The 14,028-nt window shown below is 36.4% G+C and overlaps 1 protein-coding gene across 1 annotated transcript in view; it reads left to right on the top strand.

The window, feature by feature from the left end:
* Window positions 1-5,527, top strand: part of LOC115765355 (carbonic anhydrase-related protein 10) — a 43,576-nt gene extending 38,049 nt beyond the window's left edge. Inside the window, exons 8-9 of the mRNA XM_030708868.1 lie at window positions 4,469-4,646; window positions 5,356-5,527. Coding sequence (XP_030564728.1) covers window positions 4,469-4,646; window positions 5,356-5,378 — 201 coding nt within the window. The 3' untranslated portion in view covers window positions 5,379-5,527. The remainder of the gene's footprint in view (window positions 1-4,468; window positions 4,647-5,355) is intronic.
* Window positions 5,528-14,028: the final 8,501 nt, after the last annotated feature.

Genomic DNA, 14,028 nt, shown 5'->3' on the forward strand with positions numbered 1-14,028 from the left:
AAGCATCTCCGACCCAATTATGTATATACATATATTATTGATCAGCATCACAAGCCGAATCGATCTAGCCATGCCTATGTCCGTCCGCATGTATGAATGCAAGGGTTTCAGAACCTATAAGAGCTAGAAACTCAAAATTTAGAATGTAGATCCCAGTGCCCGCGCAGTACGAGTTTGTTTCCGATAATTGATAACATACCTCGTTTGCAAGTAATCGATATCGAAATCTTGTTTTATGAGAAAATCTCGTAAGTTATAAGAGCTGGGTCACCAAACTTGACATGTAGCTTTAAAAGTAGTATATATATATATCACGTATCTTTCATTTTATAGCTATCACCACCTCACCGCTACTATCTCATAGCTATAAATCAAGTAAATAAATTTGATTGCCCACTAATTTAAGCCACAATTTAAATTTAATAGACCTTTTGAGAATATACAAATGTTCTATAACACAATAAGAAAATTGCATCAAGATCGGTTAAGAAACACAAAAGTTATTAAAGAAAATGTGTTTTGGCAGCCCACACACACACATTCATGCGCGTCTTTATTGAATTCTTTCAGTAGCATTGCAATTGCGATTGTTTTCTGTGCTACTTTTTTAATCCGTTTTTTTTTTCTCAAGAAGACTCAATTATTGGTGTGGCTGTTGAGTAGAGGTGGCGGCAAATAGTTGCGAGTTCGAATCCCGCTATATTTTTTAAATTTATTTTTATTACTGCTAAAGCAAATGTGCGTGAAGCGTGAGCCGCATTTGGTGTTGGTAGAAGAGGGTTCAGGGTATTCCTAGTCGTGAGTTTCTGACTAGAGCTTCTTACTTGTTTTAATTTTAAGAATTTGTTGGTATGGATGTTGAGTAGAGGCGGCGGCAAGTTGTGTGGTTCGTTACAAGTTCGAGCCTGTAGAGTGTGAGGGAGCTATTTTTTTTTAAAATTAATTTTTGCTCCTGCTAAAACAGACGAAGAGAGTTCAAGGTGTTCCTTAGCCTGGAAGTCCCGACCTTAGCCCCTCAATGGGTATTTGTGATTTGGTTTACACACACTTGAACGCCATGCTTAGTACTTTAAAGGGCTATAAAGATCGATCAGCTAATCAATATTAAATTGCCAATAGTGTGGCGCAGGAGGTAGAATCAGCGTTGCTGCTACGTAAGTTGTGTATTTGGCCACACACATGAGTTTGTGGGTTGTACATAAATGTGTCTATAAGTACCTGGAAATAAAATGGGGCTATATTTTATAATTTGAAGAAACTATGCGTTTTGATAAAAACCATAATATTGTACTATCTGTTGAAAACATGGGATTTTTTAGTTGACCACAGCCGACTATAGTGTACTTTTTTTATGCCTGTTAGATATTATTTATTTGCATTCGCAATTGTTTCTTTATGGCTCTTAGCGATTTAGCTTCTTAATTACTAAATTTTCTGGTGTTGTGTGTTTTAATTTACACAAGTTTGAAATAAGATTGCTTCTCGAACTAAAAGACAATAAGAACAAAGAGACAGCGACTTTAACTGCAAGTGATGGCCACTTTTTGCTTGCGTTCGTGCGAGCAAACAAAAAAGGCAGCATACAAAATGTAATGCAAATGTTTATTAAGTGCCGCGCTGTAATAATGACGCCACATGCATGGCCGTCAGGCAGGGGATGGCTGCGGAGAGTGTTTGGAGTAAAGCCAGGAACCAACGTTGTACATGTAAGTTCAGTAAACAGTGATGAAGCTGTGACCATACACTTGCATATAGTACAAGCAGCGCCAGCAGCTCTGACGGCTGAGGGGGAGCAGAAGTCAGAGACGGAATAGGCAGCCGCCGAGCCAGACTCATAAAAACTTAAACAAGCGCAATGGCACCCAAGAGACCATGGTTACAACTTCTGGCAGCACTCGAACTCTCAGACGACATCAACAATAACGGAGGGAGTGAATGGAATAGATCCAACAATGGGGCAGGAATACTCTGCTACGCGGCTGCACCTTGCTAACAAAGTATAATTAATCAAATTGGAGTTACACTCAGCCCACTAAATGTGTGAAGCGTTGTAGCAAAAGAAAATAGACGGGTACCGATCAAAAATGTGAGGCAGATACCGTCGCAAAGAAAAAAGAGAAAGAGAGAGAGAGAGAGAGAGAGAGAGAGAGAGAGAGAAAAGCTAAGGACTATTGCTAAGTTATCTGAGTAAAAAAAAATTGATATTATCTCATAGGCACTTGTTGGATTACCCATAACCGCATATTGCCCACTGTACCCACTGGAAATTAGTAAAAAGAAGAGCTGTTGTGCAAATTTGTCTGAAAAGCGTAAGGAGGCATCTATAGCCCCAAAAAGTATACTGTGGTACATAGTTATTTTGATCAAGCGTTGTCCGTATTTCGTCTGTCTGTTGTTTTGCAAACTGATCTGTTATTTTCAATAAAATCATCATTATATTTTCCAAAGGTCTGTCGCTTAAATTAGGTATCAATGTCAATGAATGCATCAATAAATGTCAATTTAAAAAAATGTTATTTAAACATATCTCCAAGATTTTTCGGTATCAAGAATACCGAACGCTGACGATTACGATACGCGCTCGATTACTTCAACAGAAATAAAAATAAATTAAAAACAAGAAAAAAGTGTTCCATCGGTAGGGTTCGAATTCGCAACAGACCATGCTACTTGACGCCGCTTCTACTCAATATCCACACCAATGATTTTGTCCAGTTGAGAAAAAAAAACGGATTAAAATAGCAGCACAGAAAACAAATATAATGCTGTTGATAGAATGTCTGTGTGTACATGTAAATAAAAATTCCTGCAATTTGCGATAATGACTTCTTTTTTCTTTACTAACTAATGTGTTTCTAAACCGATCTTGATAAAATTTTCAATACTCTTAAGTGGTCAATTGCATTTATAGCTATGAGGTGTTAGCGAAGATGTGGTGATAGCTATAAAAAAACGTGATATATGTATATATACTATTATAGAAGCTACATGTCAAGCTTAGTGACGCTTGCTCTCCTTATTTACCAAATTTGCTCAAAAAACAGTAGATCGATATTTATTTTAATCGACTTGCTGGTTATCGAAAACAAGCTCATACTGCGCGGGCCCTAGGAGGACCTACGTTCCAAATTTCAAGTGTCTGGTTCATATAGGTTCTGATATTCGTTCATACATACCGACGGACAGACGGACGGACCGACATAGCTAGATCGACTCGGCTATCGATTGTGATCAAGAATATATATACCTTATGGGGTCGAAGATGCTTCCTTCTGCCTGTTACATACATTTGCACAGATACATTTTACCCTTTTTACCCATTTTCAATGGGTTGAGGGTATGAAAAAGTTAGTTCTTTGTACCTAAGTCTAACGAGCAACTCGCAAGATTTAAAATTAAAGTTACTTGATATGTATACAATTTTAGCAGCTACATGTCGATTTCGTGACTCTAGATCTAAAGGCTTCAGAGATGAACTCAAAACAGATTTCGATAACAATTGCATGGAAACGATCATTTGAAACAAACTTGCAGTGTAGTAGAAATTTCAAGTCCTTAGCTCTTATATGTTCTGAGATTGCCGAAAATTATCCGAAAATCAATAGCTTGTGCACTCTTACATACCCTTGTAGAGGGCATTATAATGTTGTCATAAAATGTGTAACTTCTCCGCCCCAAATATATTTATTCTAGATCATTATCAACAGCCGGGCTCATATAGCCAGGTCCGTCTGTCCGACATTCTGTTTCCATGCAAACTTGTCTCCCAGTTTTTAAGCTATCGTCTCGAAACTTTGGAAACTCGAACTATATCATGTAGCTGTCATAGGTCGAAATAAGTTTTTGCACGAAAAATTTTTTTTTTTATTCTGGATATCTGACTAAACTCATTAGTTATATGTTGTATAGTTCCCATAAGAACGATCTGTCCAAGATTAATACCTTGTAAAACCTGGCAAAATATTGTGTTTTCGAAGTTAGTTTTGAAGAGTTTCTGAGATATCAGCATGGCAAATATCTACAAGGGTTGTAAACCTTCGGTGCTCATTAAATAGGTAAAAAGTTCACTAATTGACCAAATCTTGAGACTTTGTTTTTGGTAGAAGGGTTAGAGTATTATCTAGGCGGAACCACGGACTAGCGCGCTCTTACTTCTGTTGTACTTTGTATGTATGTTTAAAGGTTCCTACAAAACAAGCACAGTTATGCCGTTACATAGGTAAACGGAAGGTGAAGTAGCTTACGGTATCTCAATGTGCCAGAAATAGAATAAGAAACTCAAGAGTTAATTACGAAATAGGTATGTAAAAGTCTTTTAGTTTTTGAGCGCTACTACTATTTGAAGTTTCGTGGAAATGTTGTTCTTTTAGTGTAAGCTGTCTAGCACAAAGATGGTTGCGACTTTATTGTTCCATTCAACACAATATTAAATTGCATTACTTTCAAGCTCAATCCATTTCTATTTTAGTTGCACGCACTGCGCCGCCTGATGCAGGGCAGTCCTGACCATCCAAAAGCGCCACTGGGAAATAACTATCGTCCTCCACAGCCGCTGCTGCATCGGCCCATCCGCACAAATATTGACTTTAAAACAACGAAAACAAAGGCCGCTTGTCCCACCATGTACCGTGAGGTCTATTATAAGGGTAAGTAAAACACAACTAGAGCTAAAAAGAACGCTGTAATCGAGTGTGCTCGGCTACAAACTTCCTTGACAAAAGCGATAGCATCGGCGAAATGCTAAAGAACACTTAATGCTTAACAACTTTCATGTTTGTTGTCCGATCTTAACTGCATAAATATGTCAATCATCAGGCGAAATAGTGGAAGGCATAGCACTTATCATTTTTGAGCTACGTTTAAAAAATCAAGTCTCAAAAGCAATATTTTTATTGACATTTTGAAAATGAGAAGAGATACTGAAAAATGTGAAACACGCTTCACGACTCTAGCTTTTATATCTTCCGATATAAACGAGATAATACAGACGGGCGGACGCACGGAGTTGGATATTGACCAACAATATATACCCCATGGGATCAGATATTCTTTCTTCCCCCTGTTACATACTTCTGTACAAGCCCAATATATTTAAAACGAGCTCGATTTTAATCAGCAAATTCCATATCTAAATATTATCTTGACCAAACTCGGCATTTACTTTTTTCCCGGTACTTCTTAGATACGGGCAAATCACTATGAGCATTATGAAAAGGTTTGATCTGCAAGGGTATTAGATCTTCGGCGTGCCGAAGATAGCCCTTCTTTCTCGTTTAACTTAATTTAACATAGATTATTTTATTAACCTGCCCTTAAACTCTATTTTTCGTGTTTATTCCCCTCCTACTCGTGCAGCAACCAGTTGGAAACAAAACTAGAAGTCAATGCCATAACGTACAGTTTAAAGCGTGAGACGTGAGTAATGTGTGGCTTGCAAAAGGAGCTTCCAATAAATATACATATATAATAAAAAAGCGGAAGAGTCAAAGAGGAAAGCGATCGGGAGAGATTAAAGCAAAATAAATTAAAAACTGGCAACGCATAACCAAATGGCAATTAAAAAATATACATATACCACATATATAGATATACATATAAAAAGACCCTATAAATCATAATAAGAATTAATGGTGATCATTTTTGGATCAGCATTAAAAACGCCTGTTGAATGTTTTTTTTTTTTTTTATAATGTATAAGGATATAAAGACATAAATAGACATTAATCATAAAAGTAACATACTGTATAATGATATAAGATGCACAGTGAGATTGTCGCAACAACAATAAGATCAAATATATAACTACAAATTAAACGTTAGCATTAAATATATATATATATATATCTATAACTATTTATACTCTATAATTATATAACTAATTAAAACTAACGACAGCAAAAAAGATGTCAGCTAGTGGATGTTACTAATATAGTAGACGCATTATGCAAAACCCACCCGTGCTATATACTGTATTTATAAATATATACATACGTAAACTTAGACATAAATATATCTTAAACACACAAATGTAGGTAAGAGCCTAAAGAGCTGTGCGAACAATCGTAACGGCCTTCCCATTTACAATTTATACTTGGCTACCATAATTATTTGAATAATTTAGTCCCAGCATCCTGTTAATTTTTGGCAACTTCATTTTTTTTTAATAGGGGTGAACTTCGGCCCCTTTACATAAAAATTACAAGTTCCTTTTTATATCATTGTAACTTAGGTACATAGAATATGTATATCTGTCAATATAACAATCAATACCAAGTTCAAAATAAATAAATTGTGCTTATTATTTGCAAAATCGAACGTATATTACATAAAGCAAAGTGCTTAAACTACCCAAATTCGGGCAGATGGATGATCCTGTTCAAAACTTACTCGGAAAACAAGAAAGTGCGCTCTAATTGAGAATGACAAAGAGATTATACGTGCTTATCTTTAAGCCCGAAGCAATCATTTGAGCCTACTTCCTTACTTACAATCATACATACACAAAAACACAGATTGTTGAATAATAACACCAAGAAACGAAAAGTGACTACGAGATTTTCATACTTTGTCTCTAATACATTTGGTTGGTCCAGATCCATTGTGTAATAATTAGAAGGAACGGAAAACCGGAATACCGGTTTTAAGGTTATTTAGGTTGGTCTGCAATAGCAAAATCAAACACAAGAACTCAAGCCCATTTACCTTGGGAAGCAACAACAAATCACTTTTTAAACGACAACGAATCGCATGAGACCCGGTCTTATCGTCTTGATCGCCTGGATGTTTGTGCTCGAGCCCCGGTTCAAAGGAAACTACTTGCAAGGAAAAAAAACCTCTAACGACCTTTGATCCCCACTTTCTCATTAATTTAATAGAAAGATCGTTGCAATAAGTTTGCTTTCGAAACTTCGCCCATTAAAACTTTGACCCACACTTTTCATCCACGTTAAACAAATTATTTTTTCAGATATATTTAAAATTTACTTTAAAGCCAATCCAATATTTAACAAGAAAGTTGAAAATTTTCCACTTAATTTTCACAGTTGTTGTTGGAATTCCTAACACCGCTAAAACACTTACTTATTGAGATCTTATGCAGGGATTTAAAAATAATTTGGAAGGCGATCAGACGAATCTTATAACTTTGCCACAGAAATCTTTGAATTGCATTTTCCACAGAGAAAGCTAGAGTTTTGCGAAAAGTGTGAAACATATCTCGAATGCTTCTACATAAGATCTTCGGAAATCAATTTGAACGCGAAACTTCACCCACCAAATCTTTAGCAATCATTTTTATCAAGGAGGAATAGACTTTCCGTAAAATGTCAAACACACCTCAAATGAATTTGAACAAGTATCTTTGAAAATGAGAGTGAATGAGGATGATAAATACACCTTCATGACCCAAGGTAACTACGAACAAAATTGCAGATTCCTCGATGTCTAACAGTTTCGGCTATGCGTTGAACAACAATCAGTCAATCACATATTTTCCTTCTACTCCTTAAATTCTTCATAGAATCTAGAACTGTTCATCATCCTCCTGATACAACAGGCTATCTGAGGGATCAAATTTGACAACCATTGCTAATTCCAAAACAGCGAATGTTGTGCCGGTAAACAAGTATTTTATTTTGATTAAAAAGAAAATTAACAAAAGAAGAAGATTATTATTAATATTGTCGTCGACTGCATTATCCGACTGTAGTCCTCTGTCGCTTTGATTAGGATGACAAGCTGTGTCTATCTAGCCATGTTCGTCTCTTTGAAAACGTCGATTTCCGAAATTATAAAATCTACTAATGTACATCCACGTACAGGCGTATAACACTTTCTATGCATCCTCAAATTTTCATTTCAACAAATATGGAGCATATATAGGAATATTTCAAAGACTCTAAGAGCAAGAGACACTAAAGTTGGCATGAAGTTTCGCGAATAGTATACACAGTTTAAACATTCATCACCACTTCGCTTTGTAAAGATTGAACTATAAACAGCGAGTTATTCAATATCACATTTTCCATAGAGTTGGGCGGAGGTTGTAAGAGTTTTTGCGTATGTATGGAATGTTTGTTAGAACTGGTCAGCGTTCGGGTACAGAGTATTGCCTTCTGGGAGCTATAGACTACAGCACTCTTATTTGTTTGATAATATTTGATAGAATACAATGCAAAATGCAACATTTGCAGGAAAATGCTGCAGATGCGTGTATTACAGATTTTAAATTATTTTGACCACAGCAGCAGCAGTTGCTGTAACTCATCCTCCAGTTTGATATTGAACTGATACACTTCGTGTCTGCACTGCGGCGTCCAGTGCATCCTGGCTTCCCGATTATCAAACATAAAATGCAACATAAAACCACAAAATCTGTTGTGGTTATTTTAAATCACGTTTAAATAGTATAGTAGATATAGAGATGAGCGCGTGTCGCATTTTGCCAACGTGACATTCAATTTTTATTTATTTTTTTTGTTGTTAATATTAAATTTATTGCAAATATGCCATATAACATCCAGACGTATTTAGTGTTGCCAACTGTTCTTTCCTGATTGTTCTACCCTGAACCAATTAAAAATAAGAAGAGAGCGCATAATGTTGTTATGCTAGTGTATGCAACAGGCAGATAGAAACATCTCCCATAAATTATATATCTCTTGGAACTGGACAATGAATTGACTCGATCTATCCATGTCCATCGATATGAACACGACGATTTCCAAAATTATAAGAGCTATAAATATATATTCACGTATCTTATACAAAAAACCAGTTTTTTAGATTTTCAGTATTGGTTTCACTTTAATATAGTTACTTTTTTACTGGAATTCTAGTGTATATTTCTCAAGTATTTTCCAGTGTTAAAAAAGACACAGTCAAAATTTGATAATGTCACACTCCCACAGCACAGTGTTAATTAATCTGGGTACGTGTCACGGAAAAAATAACGAAATCCGTCCAACTCTGGCATAAAATGTAAACTTTTATGGCCAAAAGGGAAATTATTCTGAATAAGAGTCGCTTGGGATATGCTATGAAAAATAGCCCCAAAACCAAACCAGCTTTTTTATTCGGGCTAGGAGAAAAGGGTGAGTGTTGCCATATCACATAATAATTTGTATAAATATTTGCATTCATTTAACAAGCCACAATTTTGATGCCAAGTCCAAAATGTGAAGAAGAGTTTATTGGTCTAGTGCGATTTTTACCTTGCATAAACGAAACTTTCGACGTTGTTGAAACTACAGACTTGAAACAACAATCTTTAAATATTGATTGACTTGTTTATATCCGCGTGAGATAAACTGTTTAAATATTCGGAAACTATTAGCAAATCGGAAAAATCTACAGTGTAAATACAGCTATTTTCGGCGCTATTGAAGCTACAACTCGAACTTGAAGTGAGCAATAATTTCTTGTGTTCATCCACGTCAGATAAAGTGCAAAAATCATTGGACTGTAGACGAGTATTATGCAGTTGGTTGGACCCGAGTGCAACATCCATTCTTGTTCATACATTTTACGAGTTTGCCAATGCTTTTTAGTCGACAGAGTTTCACCGCAGCAAGGGATTTGTGAATTATGACTGAAATTAATAAATTATTTTTACCTTGTATCCATTGAAAATGGGTAAAAAAATATATGTGTTTTGGGCTAATGTATGTACAGGTAAGGAGGCATGTCCAACCCTATTAAGTTGGTATATTCTTGACGAGCACGAAAACGCTTTGTGCTTACGATCGACGCTTAGAATTTTTACTAAATTTGCTATATGAAAAATATATTACCTTTGATACAATTGCTTAGTTTTAGAGGCAAATTATAAAATAAAATAGCTCCTCGAAAATTGGTTCTAGTTTTAAGTTTGCACTTAACAGATCAAGTCTTAGTCAATGGCGTGCTTTGGTTCTTAAATTATAAATTGTTCATGTACTGTTAAATTCGAAGGATAAGCTAGTTATTGATATACCATAGACATTTTCCTAAGTTGTCTATCCATATTGATACCTTGAATCATTTGTGCAATTGAATATGTTGATGTGTGTCAGACAGTCAGGATTTCGATATCGATTTTTATCGATTAATTGGATATGGCGCAAGCTATCAATAATCGGAATTAAGCTCGTACTGCGCGGAAAGTCTCTAGCTCTTATAGGTTCTGATATCCTTGCGTTCATACATACGGACAGATGGCAGGATTGACAGACGGACATGGCTAGATCGAGTGTGTTATTGATGCTGATCAAGAATATGTATACTTTTTGGACGGAGATGCTTCCTTCTGACTGTTATATTTGCACAAATACATTATACCCTTTTTACCCATTTTTAATGGGTTCAGAGAATAAAAATATATTACTTTTTCCTCCAGCACTTTTACTGTTGAACGACATTCTCATACTTAATTGTCGTCGACAAAAAACAAAAGTACGACAAGGAAGCTGACTCCCTTTTTTACCGCTGTTTCTTCCTCCTTTTTTTTTTACTTTCATTTTTTTAGACTTGAACACTTTGCGTTTTTATATGAAAACACAAGTACATGGAGAATTGTCAAACTGCCATATGTTTACTTTTTCAAGAAGTTATTCACAATTTTATTCTAATGAAACCACGATTGCATGCTATTTCGCATGAAAAAATATTTACCCGAAAATGCCTTCTTTGGAAAATAAATGATAAAAAAATCCACATCAAAATATGCATAAAAGAGTTGTTATTCAACTAAATACTTGTTCATATGGTGCTAATATGGTGATTTCGATATCCTTTTTTTATATTTAAGTAACTTTACTAATGTTACAGTTGTGTATTTAAAAACAATACTGTTCGTCACCAAAACCAAGCTTCTTAACGTCAAAAATTGCAATTTGGCTTAGACTTTTATTATCAGTGCACTCAAATCCTTTGCACACTTGTCTTTCTCCCTCTCCCTCCTCCTGGCTTCACTGAATCAGTCTGTACACAATAGATATACTAATCAAATTATGTAAATTAATTTAAATTGAGCGTATTTTGTGTAGTTAATAAATCGTGTGGCTTAAACATCAATGCTTTTGGTGGTGTATGGGCATGACACGTCTAAAGTGAATGGTGTCGCGGTCAGCATGTAAATCATATTACAATAAAATGCAAAGCACAGCAGCAACATCATTAATTTTTAATGACAATTTTGCGACAATAAATCACATGACTAATACAAATGCGCGGCGCACTAAACAGAGGCAAGCAGGTGGCCGTGTGAAGGGCTGCGAGTGGGTCAAGTTTATGGCTCACGCAAAACATTGCCACGCATGAAATTAGTAAACTTAAACAATAATATGGGTGTGCAAACGTGTAATTTTGTCTGCGTGGGTGCACAGCATAAACAAATAAACAGATTGACTCTCCTGGCATTGAGTGATGGTATATGCATGCGAGTCCTTCAGTTTCCGTGGTGCTAACGCTGTTGCCTGCCGCTTGCAGTTTGCTGGTTGCTGGCTGCTGGTTGCTGGTTGCTGGTTTCAATGTGCGCGTGCATGTATGAATTTAATTAATCTTGCTACCGTCAGTTGCACACAATTGCAATTAACTTGCAACACTCGCATAATTACAGGCGACCTCATGTTTTGCTACTTATCAGCATCAACATTGACCAACGACGGCAGCAAAAAGGACAACATGCGACAAGCTCCCCACAGACAGCATGCAGAATGAGTCACGATGTGCATGTGTTTCTCGATAGCGTAGTGTGTGTGTGTGTGTGTGTGTCAGTTGTGGCTGGCTCATTGGTCATTGGGTTGCTACTCTGTTGGTGTTAGTGGTTGACGGTCGTCCTCATCAAATTTGTTGTTGTTGTTGTCGCACATTGGCGAATGACTGATTGCAAATGTTGTTGTTATTGGAGCTGCAAGTGGACAGCAGCGCAGGTTGATATGCTAGTTGTTTTCGTAAACTGTACAACAGAAAACAAGTGAGAGTACTCGAGTCGAGGATGCCGGACTAGAAAAGACTCCGTTCAGATCTCCAAACTTCCTTTTATGCATACAAACACACAAACATTTATGCCGAAACGTGCCTACTTATTGCAATCTGATCCTTCAGGGCAATAAAGAGTTCAATTACGGCGTCCTCGTGATTGCACACAGCAATAAATTTTAATCAATTTAAAATATACTATAGTTGTGAAATATGTTAAAAATACAAACATGTCTCCTCGTTTGTCCACATGTGTACTGATAAAAATATAGCTAAGTACATCGACTCGGCTCCTAATACTGATCAAGAATTTGTGTACTATATACGATCATCATATCATATCATCACATCATTTCGCAAACCCAACTTTATACCCTCAATAAGTGTGTAAAAACGCACCCATACTGGAAGTTAATGAGACATTTTAGTTTCTTTATCAAAACCAAATAAATATGACATATAATAAAAAATTAATGAAATATTTGTGTTACCCGACTGATTGTTCTTAGTTCTTAGTTGACAACGTATGTAATGTTTTTAGTGCTTTCGGAGTACCAAACCCTCCGGGGAAGGGTATTACAAAGTTCTTCAATCAAGTTGGCTTAATGCATTAAATTTTGCGCAACACAAAGCTCTACCTTGTGGTTGCGCCACCTGCCGCTGCCAAAGCATCTCCTGCAGTCGCTGCTTGCGTTTCAGCGGTTAACGTTGCTTTTGCAAATTATTATTTTGTAACGCGGTTCGGCTGCCGCTGTGTTTAAATTTCACACATTGCCGCCAATGCAGTGGCAGTCATTATCAGCCCGCGTGTTTTTGACATGCATTTGGCACAAGCCGTAACTGGACGAGGCTGGAACTGTCGCATTCACAGACGCACTATGTGTGAAATTGTTGTATTTGCACTTGATTGTCAAGTCAAATATTTGCTGGAAATTGCACATGTACGAGGACTAGGAGTCGGGGCAAACAGCCCCAAAACAATCCGCAATCCGGCGCTCTGGATGCTGATTACCAGTGGCTCATTTAGCTTTCATTTCATAAATACTCGTAATGAAACTATGCTGGGGAATTTGTCAGTAGGGAATACGCTTTAATTGTTTAACAAGAGCAATCACCTGTTTTGCCAATATTTAAAATAAGTTGGATTACAATGAATGAATTATATCAATACATATTGTGTACTTAACGATTATGGTGGGCTATTGCAAATACCTGATCAATAGGAAATATGTTCACTATATGAATATGGTTTCTGCCAAAAACAAAACCAGTTAGCATCACAAAGTCATTGCTAATTTTCATTTTTCTCGCATTTATTTTTTTTTTTACATTTTGTATGTGTAATCAAGGCACAAAAAAAGTGATTCATCGGACATAAGAAATAGAGCATATTTGTCTTATTTTAGTTCATTTTGGTTTCGGCTTAAATTCAGACAATATCCTTTAGACGCACAATTTTCAAAAAACTTCTCATTTTATGGCTTTGAAACAGCTTCTGCTAAGGAGTTGTTATGAAGCAAATTTTCGTTATTTCGTGCTGTTCGACGAAGATGCCAATAAGACAACGGTAATGGCCTTTTCTGGCATTTTTATACCCTGAATATGTTTGTTTTTTAATATGTTTGTGGAAATGTATTTAACAGGCAGAAGTAGGCATCTCCGACCACATAAAGTATATATATTTCTGATCCGCATCAAAGGCCGCGTCGATTTAGCCATGCCCATCTGCCTGTCCGTCTGTCCTTACCGACTTGAAATTTTGAAAATATATCCTCCCAATTTGTTTCCAATAATCGAGACCTTGCCTCCAAGCAAAACCCGTTTTTGAGCACATCTTTTAGGATTTAAGAGCTAGAGTCACCTAATTTGACATGTAGCTTCTATCGTGACATTTACGGATCAAGTATCTTTAAATTCATAGCTATCGCCAAGTCGATTCCGGTACAGAAAAGTAACTCTTCTTTTTAAGCTGCATTTGGTGTTGATTGGAGAGAGTATAGGGTATCCCCTAGTCGAGCAGTCCCGACTAAAGCACTCTTACTTGTTTTGCTCTGGACCTTGTGGCAACGT

Source organism: Drosophila novamexicana, unplaced genomic scaffold, assembly GCF_003285875.2.
Source record: "Drosophila novamexicana strain 15010-1031.04,08,12 unplaced genomic scaffold, DnovRS2.1 tig00000960-arrow-arrow-pilon, whole genome shotgun sequence".
NCBI classification, from domain to species: Eukaryota; Metazoa; Arthropoda; class Insecta; order Diptera; family Drosophilidae; genus Drosophila; species Drosophila novamexicana.